General features: G+C 37.6%; 1 protein-coding gene across 1 annotated transcript in view; it reads left to right on the top strand.

Moving 5' to 3' along the window:
- The window catches only part of LOC113047861 (ras association domain-containing protein 3-like), a 35002-nt gene that overhangs the window by 2995 nt on the left and 18934 nt on the right, over positions 1-13073 (top strand). Inside the window, exon 2 of the mRNA XM_026209190.1 lies at positions 6361-6494. Within this exon, the coding sequence (XP_026064975.1) occupies positions 6361-6494 (134 nt within the window). The remainder of the gene's footprint in view (positions 1-6360; positions 6495-13073) is intronic.

The raw sequence follows: 13073 nt of genomic DNA, 5'->3' as shown, positions 1-13073 counted from the left end.
TAAAATTCTTAAGGAGAAATATACAAAGACATATATGAGATACATGGTAAGTGCTAACATACAGCACAGTAGAGTTATGAAGTGAATTTGCTCACATAACACATACTTTGGTCTTTGAAACATTTATTTTGAGAACCATGGCTTCTTATTGTGGATGTTAGTTTGTCTAATTTCACAACCCAAAACTGTTCATCTTGTCAATAAGCATGATTGATATTCGAGCCAACTCTGCTCAAACTGTTGACTAGCAGTGGGAGTCAGATTGCCCCCTAGTGAATGGCTAAAGATTTGCTAAGTCATTTTCATAAATCCTCAAGGGAATGTCTGAATTAACTGATGATCGCGCCCCCCTTGACAGGTGCCGGTGTGCCCCACAGGTCAATACACACCTGAAAGTTGACTGGACTGATAAATTGGAGATAAACCAGCAAGCACCCTTTGCAAGATGGCAGCTGATCAGGCCAATTTTAAAAAGACCTCATTAAATCAAAATTGGGCATGTAGTCTTAAAAAAAAAAAAAAAAAATCACAAAAATCAGATTTGTTGTGTTGTTTGCATAAATGTCAGTTCTGAGGTTTACATATAGCAGTGAACTCCTTCAAAGTTGATCTAATGTTTTTTTTTTAAAACACACACATTCAAAACTGTCACTCACATTTTTGAACATAGACTTTATAGTGCATGATCCAAACTTACATTTTTATAATTCATGAATAAAAACATTTTGTAACATGATATTGATTTACCATTTACATAGTAATGCAATGTCTGATTTTAAAATAGGATTTAAAGGATGAATTTTGCGATTTTAAGTTTTCAGTTGATATATAATTTATAATAATTTCTAAAGTTTGATAGAGAAAAAGGCAGTGAAGAAGTATTTTTTTTAACAAAGGTCAGAACCCGTTATAATGTAAATTTTTGAGAGTGCACTCTTGTCATAAATTAATCTATTACTTTTCCTACATCATTTTTAACAAAAAACATTGGTAAAATAAATATTTGGGAGTCTTAGACCTTTCCAACGATATATAGTTTGTCAAGATTAGATTAGATTTGATTGTAATATAGTGAAGTAAATGTAGGCGTCCTGTATAAGGGACGGAGTGACAGTTAATTAATCTAGGGGTATTTTACATTTTTGTTTAATCAAATTCCCTCTAAAATGAGTGTCTAAAATGACTCTATGCCTCTGAAAAAAATAAAAAGGTATTTGTGACTTCCTATCTCACAATTCTGACTTTTTTCTTGCATTTTGTTAGTTTTCACCTCACAATTTGTATGTTTCTTCGACTTTTCCCTTAGAGTTTAGATATAAACTTGCAGTTGTATGTTAAAGTAAAAATTGTGAGATATATACAAAATTCTCAGAAATAAAGTCAGTCTTTCTTTTCTCTGATCTGGACTTTATAACTCACAATTGTGATTTTATATCTCACAGTACTGAGAAATTAAGTCAGAATTATGAGATATAAACTCACAAATGACCTCTTCTGGAAGCTGATTCCAGCTGCGGGCGGCATAGTGACTAAAGGCGCGCACTCCTCTTGTTTTGTGTGAACCCTTGGTATTTCTAACTGGCTCGACCCTAATGATCTGAGTGGTCTGTTAGGTTCATATTCAGTGAGCATATCTGCAATGTATTTCGATCCTAGGTCATTTAGTGATTTATATAAGAGTAAAAGTACTTTAAAATCAACCCTGGAAGCCGGTGTAAGGACCTGAGGACTGGTGTGATATGCTCAGATTTTCTGGTTCTAGTCAGAATCCTGGCAGCAGTGTTCTGGATGAGCTGCAGCTGTCTAATGGTATTTTTGGGAAGGCCAGTGAGGAGCCCATTACAATAGTCCACCCTGCTGGTGATAAAGGCATGAACAAGTTTCTCCAAGTCTTGGCTGGAAACAAAACTTCTAATTCTTGCAATGTTTTTTAAATGATAAAATGGTGATTTAGTTACTGCTTTGACATGACTACTGAAACTAAAGTCTGTCTCCAGAATCACACCAAGATTCCTGACTTGATTTTTAGTTGTTTGACCCCTAGAGTCAAGGTATGAGATCTAGCAATACCAGCACTGATATTTTGCCAAGTCACAATTTAAGCGAATATCATTTATTATCTTAATGAGTGCTCTCTCTGTGCTCTGTTGCAGACGGAAACCTGACTGAAAATTTCCATCCATTTGAGTTTAAGTGTTTGTTCAGCTGATTAAAAACTACATTTTCTATCAGTTTGCCTATAAAAGGAAGATTAGATGTTGGTCTACAATTGCTCAAAATGGTGTTATCAAGATTGCTCTTTTTCAGGAGGGGCTTAACAACTGCTGTTTTCAGGGAGTTTGGAAATGTCCCAGAAAGAAGTGAAGCGTTCACCACTTCTAAGAGATCTGCTTCTAAACAGTTTAGCACACTTTTGAAAAAAAAAATAAGGTGTGGGAAGTGTGTCAATATAGCAGTGAAAGAATGTTTAAAGATGCTAACTTGATGGCAGTGCTTTGTGTCTTTACAGCAATCTTAGTTTGATGCATAATAGGCCACAGATTAGATGAGTTTGCCCTTCAGCTTGAGATGGCCTTAGTCTTTCTATCACATGATAAAACTGAAATAGAATAATAATAATAATAATACATTTTATTTAAAGGCACCTTTCTCTGCACTCAAGGACACCGTATATGAATACATAAAACAGTTTAAGTAAAAAAACAAACAAAAAAACAAGTCAAATGGAATAGGCAGTTTTAAACAGATGTTTAAAATGGGGGAATGAATCAATGTTTCTAAGTTGGGGTGGTAATGAATTCCAGAGGCGGTGGTGAGACGGGCAGAGGGGACAGACAGGTGTATGGAGGAAGGAAGAGGATCTGAGGGAACGGGAGGGAGTGGGAACCTGGAGGAGATCAGACAAATATGGGAGGGCAAGATTGTGTATGGCCTTGAATGTAAACAAGGATTTTGAATTGGATGCGAAGCTGGACCGGGAGCCATTGGAGCTGTTGGAGGACAGGAGTGATGTGTTGAATGGAGGAGGTTCAAGTTATGATTCAAGTTTATGGAGAGATATGTGAGGGAGGCCAAATAGGAGAGATTTAAAATAATCCAGACGGGAAGTGACTAGACTGTGGACAAGGATGTCAGCAGTGTGGGGGGTAAAGGAGGGGCAGAGGCGATTGATGTTTCGCAGGTGGAAGTAGGTAGTCCGGGTAATGGTATTGATGTGGGATTCAAATGATAGTGTGCCAAAAGTGAGAGAAAAACTATCGGTTTTGGATAGAGTTTGGTGCCAATGAGGAGAACCTCGGTTTTATTACTGTTTAATTTGAGGAAGTTTTTGGTGAACCAGGTTTTTATTTTAGAGATGCAATCAATAAGAGAAGTGGGCGGGAGAGTGGACGAGGGTTTAGTTGAGAGGTAGAGCTGTGTGTCATCAGCATAACAGTGGAAGTGAATGTTAAATTTGCGGAAGATATTGCCGAGTGGGAGGAGGTAAATGATGAAAAGTAGGGGCCCCAGGACAGAGCCCTGGGGCACACCTGTAGTGACGGAGGAGGGAATGGATTTAAAAGACTTTAGCTGAACGAACTGAATGAGTGCGGCCAGAGAGATAAGATTTGAACCAGTCTAACGGAGTGTGGGTGATGCCGATGGAAGACAGCCTGTTGAGGAGGGTGGTGTGACAGATGGTATCAAAGGCTGAACTCAGGTGGAGGAGAATAATGATGGTGAGGAGTCCAGAATCAGCTGCCATAAGAAGGTCGTTGGTGATTTTGATAAGTGCTGTTTCAGTGCTATGGAGTGGGCGGAACCTGGACTGGAACTGTTCATACAGGTTATTATGTGATAGGTGTGAATGGAGATGAGGGGCAACTGTTTTTTCAAGGATTTTAGAGATGAAGGGTAGATTGGATATAGGACGACAATTATTGAAGTCGGAAGGGTCGGCATCAGTGTTTTTAAAAATTGGGGTAATGGCAGCAGTTTTGAAGGATGTAGGGACAGTCCCAGTGGTGAGAGAGGAGTGAATGATAGCAGAAATGAGGGGGACCAGGAAGGGAAGCCAGGCTTTAACAAGTTGTGTGGGGATGGGATTGAGTTGACAAGTAGATGGCTTGGTTTTCCAAATGAGTTCTGTTATTTCTAAAATAGCGGGGAGCTGGAAGGAGGAGAATGAGTGAGTGAATGGTTGAAAGTCAGCTGAGATGTTTAGGTGAGGGATTGTTTCAAGGTGCTGGATGGATGTTTTTAAATTTTTTCAGTAAAAGGACATAATGGAGTTGCAGAAAGAGGTTGTATAGATTTGAGAGGGGAGAAAATCCTGGAGTTGGTTGATATTGCTAAGTTGGGAAAACAGTGACTTTGAGTTTCCTTTATTGGCATTGATTAAACTAGAGTAGTAGTGGGTTTTGGTCCTAGCAATGGAGTCCCTATAACGTAGATATGGTTATTGTACATTTATTTGTGAATAGTGAGACCAGTTTTTCTGTAGAGACGTTCAAGTTGCCGACCTTTGGTTTTCATGAGACGAAGATCAGAAGTGAACCAAGGGGCAGAGACAGAAAAATAAACAGTTTTGCTTATTAACGGAGCAAGGGAATTAAGAATATTGTGGAGTCCAGTGTTGTAATGAGAGACGGGATCGTCAGGGGTGGATAGATTGTGAGTGTCAGAGAGGCAGAAGGAGTGAATGCTTGAAGTGACAGTGGCGGGGTTGATATTTTTTATATTCCGAAATGAAATAAGGCGTGAAAGCTACAGGCATACTAGGTTCCCGCATGTTCTATAAACATTTGTGAATGTTGCTGCTATTATAAGCGGGGACCCGACACATATCACTGAGAGCTTCTATCAGTTGTTTTTGGTTCACCTTCAGCAGATTGAGGGTTTGGACCCTGCTGTTGTGGCAGCGGTCGGAGAGCTCTCAGGAGCAGGGCCCACAGGGGCCCTTTTTTTTTTCTTCTATATATCTGAGGGCTTGCAGTGAATGAGTGAGGGAGTTTAGTCCCAGCATACACCAATTCCTCCAATTCCAAGATAAAAGTCAGAACTGCGAGTTTATTTCCTAATTCTGAAATTCTCGAGTTTATATCATGCAATTCTGAGAAAAAAAAGGTCAGAATTGTTCAGATAAGAAATACCTTATTTATTTTTTATTAAGTGGCAGAATTGGCTTTTTAAGGCATAGAATGCACCAGTTGCTGTGACAAACTAGTATGAGAACAGTAATTGTCTAATAATCAGTTCAGTAATTTTGATGCATCTAGGGTGTTGATAAAATGCATCTGCACACGTATTCAACCACAAAGTTCTTCCTACTGTACATATCCTTCCACGTACTATGTGTCCATTTGCTGACTGAAGCTTCATCATTTGACAGTCACATCTCCTGACTGGGCTCAATGAGAGAGAGAGAGAGAGAGAGTTACACACAAATGAGTTACCGTGGAGATTGAATGGGCGAGATGAGTTTGTCCTTCTGTTCTGAGACTGAACTGCACAGGATGAGCTTTGTATCTGACAGGATTCCGTGAGTTAAGCGTTCGAGACAGAAAGCGTCTTCATTTGTATACTTTAGTGGGATGGGAGCAGCATTCTGTAAACTTTATGGCAAAATTACTCAGCAAGTCAAGAATCAGTCTTTAGGTAAGTCATAACAGAGACAGAAAAAAAAAAAACTAGTGAGAAATGCCTCATGTAATCAACATTTAGATGAATAAGCAAGTATATGTGCGTCATGTTGTCTGTGAACACTGGTGAGGATTGTTAAGCAGAGTATGCTCGTCTTATTGTCTATACAGTTTTATTAATTATACATCCAGTGCATCTTTTAGATAGATATGGAATCATTCCAGCATCAGGAAGAATGCATTATTTTCAGTACAGAAGCTTTCACTTAAAATAGTTAAAATGCATGCATGCAACTTACGTAGAAAATAAAGATTCTTTTTATTTTAACAATGCATTGTATTTGATGCTCAAAACACTGTCACTTTTATATCGTCTTAATGCACATGATGTTGTCTTTCAATTTCCTTAAACACGTCTACACGTTTCTACGTTAAAAATTTGCATGTGCCCCATCTTATTTGCAAACCGATATTTTGCTTTCCATTTAGCCTCACAGAAAAGCCAACATATTTCAATAAATCTCCTACAGACCGGAACAGATACGATGCACTTTGTTGAGGAGAGTTGTGCTATTACTTTCCTTAGCTTTTGGAAACTAATTTATTACCTGGAGATAAAACCTCAGAAATGCTTTCGAAATATTCTGCACATGTTGCAAAGTTGTTGCATGTTTTTAACTGATGAGTTAATACACACTGTGGAATAACATGGCTGTCTGTTCTTGTTTTCTCTCTCTAGGTTGTAAATACACGTGTCATGCTCAGTGCCGTGACCAGGTGGCGCTAGACTGTCATCAGAACGGATCCATTAATGGCTACCCACTCAACCCTCTTGCTCAGGACCATATTAACAACAATCAATCCTCAGACAGCGTGAGTACAGAGTTTATTCATGTCTACTTTCACTGACATGCACATTCAGTTCAATATCTTCTGAAATAGGGAAGTTAAATGACAACAATCAGAGTCATCTGATAGTGATGGTTAGGTGTGACCACAAGGGGGAGAACAGTAGCAGATAAACTACCTAAACTAGTCTCAATATTGATGTAAACTTAGCTTGAGCAATGTTATATTCAATCTTGGTTTTGGTGCACGTTATTTTAATCTTCATTGGCAGATAACAAATTAATAGTCCTTTGGTACGGCCATAAGCAGACATCATGCTGAAGGTTTAAGGGTGTGTTGGTCATGGTTTGCTTATAGTAATTATTGCTTTTCTTTAGTCTTTACTTTGACACAATGGTGTTTTAGCTAAAGGATGATGCACTGTTATTTAGCACCATATGAGTGTAAACACACATGCTCATTTCCATTGCACTTGGCATGGAATATAACAATAGCAGGATATTACTCTTAAGCAGAATTCCTCCGGTCCCCATAGTGTCCAGTTTTGTTCTCATGCGCCTGTGCTGTGAAGACTCTCAATGCTCTGTAAACTGTGCAGTATGAATGAAAGATGAGCTGTGTGTGTGTGTGTGTGTGTGTGTGTGTGTGTGTGTGTGTGTGTGTGACCCAGCGGGGTCAGCAGACAGGTTAGTGTGGTATGTGTGCTATTCACACTAATCCAGCTCGGTCAGTTTAGTGCAATGCTGGAAGAGATATTGGAATATGTAAATTGCTGAGTTACTGTGGCTACAAACCCTCATTGTACTGTGACTGGTTCAAATACAAAATGGATTCAAATTATTTATAAATGGGGGCATTTCATGAAAAATGTCAAGAACACGTCAAAACAAATGCACCCCAAAATCAAAAATGTACAAATTTAAATATTTTGGGGTATTTCTTTTTTGGGATTGTGACATTATTTTCATGATAACATTTATTCCCCCAAAAGTACATTAAAAGTACTTTACAAATGTACTTTAGCTTTAAAGTAATTTGTAAACTGTAGATGCATGGTAGTACTTCAAATCTATTCTGCTTTAAATATTATTTGAAATTGAAATATCATTAAGTTAATATGATAATATAATTTAAATGAGCGTTTGCCGACACAATTTACAATTCACAATTTATTTATTTTATTTTTTGCATTATAGTATTGAGAATTTTAGAGAATAATGTGCTTAATTGTCATCAAAATACACTTAACAGTCCTAAAAAATATTTTTAATTGTGCAAAATATAACTATAGCTTTTTTCACCTTTTAATTTTGGGGGTAAAATATAATTTAGACATTTTGGCATTTGTTTCTTGATAGGCTGTGTAATGTACTGACAAAATGTTGTCACAGTTATTGCCTCACACGTCCTCATATGACCCAGTTTAGTCATATTTTTGACAAACAAACAAAAAATGTATGGGCCACTGTTCAAGTTATGGGGTTTATTTATTTGTTTTATGGACGTTTGGTACATATTGCACTGTTAGATGATGCTGTATCATGTGTGAGATCTGATGTTGGTTCGTTAGTCATTTGGGTTAAGCATGGGTGTGAACATCGTCACAGGACAGTGAGAAACCAGCCGTCTGCGATAGACTAAACATAGACAAGTCTAACATTTATTTTAGTGTGTGTGTGTGTTTGACTCTTCATAAAGACCCTTGATTCCAGAGGAAAGTCAGGGCACGACAAGTGCACACAAACTGCTGACTGTTGAGGGAGGACAAGGTGTCTACTTTAACACACATTCAACAATTAAGAAACAAACCATTGATAAACTACTGGTGGAGATGTACATCAAAACTATTAGACACAACATAAAGTTTGTTGAGAAAATGTAAAAATATTGTGACTAGCCTTTATTTTATATTTTTACAGGTAAATTAATTCCTAATCATTATTTAACAAGTAACAACCCAAAACCAAGTAATATTGTTTGTTATTTCACAGACTTGACAATCACAATTTAGCATCATTACTCTCCATGTTTATTAAAGATACCTTAATAAACGTGTTTATGTATGTGCATAGTCTAAGAGTGATTCATATCTGATGTTTTACATGATAACTGTATAGCTGCTGGTGTAAATGTGTTTTACCTTTGGAAAAACAGCTGTTTTACGCCTGTACTGTTGGATCAGGAATATTGTGTGAGTCTGAATAAGAAACAGAGGTGTAAATATGATCCAAATGAAAAGGAACAAACAGACAGAGATAGGATAGAGAGAGTTTCCTGTCAGGAAACAGTCACAGGATGCCTGCAGCTTAACTAAGTCAGTAAACACACACACACACACACACAAGTCGCACACATCACATTTGATTTAAGCACAGACACAAACACAAACCCACATTGACCACAATAATAACTAATAAGCGCCAGTCCATTTCTGTAAACTCATCATTACCATAAAGTTACAAGAACGACAGAATTTTTACAGCAACACAAACTTTTTAGCACAAGTATGTTTCAGAATAATATAGTTCGGTCATTTTTCCTGTGAGACAGCAGTTTGTTGGTGGGCGAGAACTGAATGCTGGGAAGTCTTTGGGTGGTGAAGCTGGTCCAAAATGCAAGAGGCGAAGCTTTTACTCCACCACAGAAACCACACGCCCATGTGACCCCTACTAACAAAGATATGGGGAAACATTACACAATCTGGTCTGTACTGGCCCAGTTTATTATATGTTTAGCACTGATTTTTGTTCATGTAAGACTTTGATTACTGTCAGTAGAGAAGGACAGATATTTTAGTCAAAGTTCATGTCTGCAGTACAGTGTCAGGTCATGTGAAGAGATTGTAAATCAATTAGCTGATTCACTTAGACTAATTTGATTTGGCTCTGCATCACATTGGGTCGAGAGTTTATGCCTGCATCATATTTCAGCCACAGATAACGTGATGTTTGACTAGGTTTAACATGCTATTATGCAGGAACACATGCTGGTAATATGAGTTCTGTCCAATTTAATTCACATTTATTTGTAAAGTGCTTCTCACAATATATATTGTTTCAAAGCAGCTTCACAGAAAACAAATGTTAATAGATTACATTATAAATACATAAGAGTGTTGAATTATAATTGGTGACTGTCACATAATTTCATGCAGTTTCCTATCTAATAAAATGTTGTAAGATAATTTTGTTAACATTCTCTTTAAGTTACCAACCGTGAAGGGAACATGCAATTTTAGATTATGAGAATCTTTCTTTTAAAAGTTCTATGAACGTTTTGAAACAAGTAATAGCACTTAACAAATGTTACAAGAACATCTAAATATAATGTTTCTGAGAAAAAAGTTCCATGAAAGATGTATGTTTTTGTGCTAATGTTTTGAGAAAATTACAATGTATAGTATAAGTTCAAATGTCAACGTTACTGAAAGAACATTTAAAGAACTTTGAGAGAACTTTGCCAGAATTTTAACCAATGTTTTGTAAATGTTCCCTGTTAGCTGGATAGTCACATACCTGTATTCATTTAAGCAGAAACAATGAACAAGTTAAAGCAATGATTACATGATGTGAACGTTATAACAGTTTTTATTTTTTATGTATAATAATAATGAAGCATCCATGCAAAACATGTTCTAGTTTGGATTTGCTTGTGCACTTTGGTAAATTTGCTGTTTGAATGCTTAGTCTATATCCTCCGAATGGGTTGGAGCCAAATTCCAGCTGATCCTTGAGTGCTAAAATTCAGTAAAGCTGGTTAAATGTAGCTATTTTAGAATTTAATAACTGATTTGTTCGTCGAACCTTAAGAATTGCATTAATTGTGTAAGCTTGGAATGACAGTTGCTTAGAAGGAGTTTGCAAGAAGAATTTGGCAACTATTGCTCCAGTAATAAAGCTTGAGAAAATGTGTCATTCTTAGCTGGATTGGAATGCTAGAAGAATTCACTTTGGCTTTTAACTGTCACATGATGACCCAAAGGAACCTATAAATACCCTACTATGTAGGCCCTTTGACCTAATTGAGGACCACAATCTGTGACCATAATTCACTTTTAGTTCACAGAGCTTTAAAGAAGACCAACCCTCTTAGCCGAATAAGCTAAGAGCTAATTACATCTCTTTCTTCAGATCTTCATTGCTATGTCAGAGGATGTTATCTTCACATAACATCCAAAACACTTTCTGGAACTTACTACTGTTTTCCAAATGTTGCTATGCAATAACAATGCATACATGCATGGATATATGTGTTCTCAGGTCCTCAAAGAGTGCTTTTAATTGAACTAGCCTCCATTTGTAAATGAAACAATGGAGCCCCTAACACTTAAGACCCTTTGACCGAACACCAGAGAGCAGTTTCTATGGCTACTTCTATATCAAACACTAATAAAGTACCTTTCGGTGGAAAAGCGCATGTGAATGAGTGTTTGCTAATTGCTCCCAGCCGTCACCACATTCAGAAGGACTGGATTAGCTGGCAGGCTCAGTTGGATGGAAAACGGGTCGGATTGCATATTGCCGTATTTACAAACCTTTTGGGCTGATAACAAACCTGTTCCCTAACACCAGTAGAGGATCGTTCTGACTCTAAAATTAGCACGAGCCAATATAATTTTAACCAGTGAAACAGGTTTAAAATGTCAAAAATACAGTAAACACGCTGTAAAGATATGCTAATTTAATGCACTGTTGTATTCAGGTCAAATTTGTTCTCACAATCCATCAGGCCTTATCTTCATCCTTCCACTGGCTTTTCATTCAATCATGAACCCACTGTAGGTTCAGAGTTTTCAATCAAGCTGTTGTTCAGGTTCATCTCAGCACAGTGTTTATGTTAAGATAAAACGATTTTAACCAAAGTAGATGCTTTCCTGGGGGTTTAGACTGCTGAATTCAAAAGATTGTAGGATAACAGACAATTATGCATGTATGTACTGTAGACACCAGACCAGTCTATAAAACTTCAAGCGACCTTCTGAAACCAACCACAAGACGAGACAGAACATGTCCTGCAGTTAAACCGTGAAATGTGGGTGTCCTTTGTATGGATTCTGGTACCAAATTATATTCTATTTAGTCTTTCTTTACTGCCTGGATATGTGAGGTCTGGCCGGAGAAAAGACTACGATTTCCATCTAGGGACAGCGAACACTGATTGTTTGTGTAGAAAACCCTGATCTCGGCTTGGATCTTGCTGAGGTCACTGTCTGCTTCGGCTTCCCTCAGGTTCTTGTCTTTCTGAGTCTACCTCTCATATCTTGATCATCCCAAAATAACTTCTGGAGTGACTAAGCAAAGGGAAACTTAAAAAACCTTTTAAATGTCAACACCTTATACAAAATCGTGCTTTTAGACACCGATAGGAGTCATGCCTCTGTTGGAGTCATGCACTGTTAGAGTTACTGTGCCTTTGGATGCCGGCGTTTGCTTTACAGTATTAGTTACCTCGATAAATATGGCTTGATAAAAATAGATTAAAGTGTCAGAGGATAAAAACATTTATTATATCACTTGTGCTTTTTGTGTTATGTGAGGGTGTGTAAAAGCTTGAGTCTAAAACTGAATTAATTTTCAGAATTACAGTCATCTTTGCAAAGTAATTCTTTAATGTTACCTTGATTCAATGGTCTCTTAAAGCATAATAAAAGAGCAAACACTAAATATGTGGTAATTTGTCATTACAGGTTTAGCCTTATAATTTAGGACAATTAGAGGACTGGAATGGCTTTATGCATGACCTCCCAAACCACACCCTTCCTGATGAGATCAAACATTAATAAGTGTACTTCCTGAGTTCATCCACACATTCACAGAAAACTCTTTGTGTTTATGTATAAGAAATTGTTGAAAGTTGATTTACGAGAAATTCCACATGCCCTCATATAACTGCTGGCACATAGACAGAGCCTGTGTGCTGGGAACATGAGCCAATCCCGCTCAGCAAAGGAATGTGAGTAATGTATAATGAAGGCTACAGCCCACAACCGGAAAAACCACAGGTTGCAGTCACAGGTCACCTCTGTGTCCCTCCTGCCAGACCCCATTGTTCTGTAGCAGAGTGGGCTTGGGAACGAGTTTCCTTGTGGACTGAGACATTTTAATACGTTTCTCGATAGCACTAAATTATGGAAGTTATTACTTCTATTTCAATTTATTGTGCATTTCATCCACACATTCCATTTATTATATTCTTTGTATGTTTCCACGACAGTGGATATATTAAAAATATATTAAAAGTTTTAATTTGCATTTTCGAAAAGTTTAGAGTAGACTACAGTATACCCGTAAAAATGGCTAAATGCTGTATAATGCATGCCGGGCCCGTAGTGAGCAATGTCACTTAATAAAGAAACATTACGATCCTGTGCATATCCATATAGACATATGCAGTCATATTAGTCATATTAGGTGCCCTTGAGCAGGGAACCGAACCCCCAAACTGCTCCCCGGGCGCCGCAGCATAAAAATGGCTGCTCAGGGTGTGTGTTCATGGTGTGTGTGTTTACTGCTGTGTGTGTACTTTGGATGGGTTAAATGCAGAGCATGAATTTTGAGTATGGGTCACCATACTTGGCTGAATGTCACTTCACTTCACACTTAT

Source organism: Carassius auratus, chromosome 29 (genome assembly GCF_003368295.1).
Source record: "Carassius auratus strain Wakin chromosome 29, ASM336829v1, whole genome shotgun sequence".
NCBI lineage: Eukaryota > Metazoa > Chordata > Actinopteri > Cypriniformes > Cyprinidae > Carassius > Carassius auratus.
Note: the sequence above shows the minus strand (reverse complement) of the source record. Positions and strands in the feature narration are given on the sequence as shown.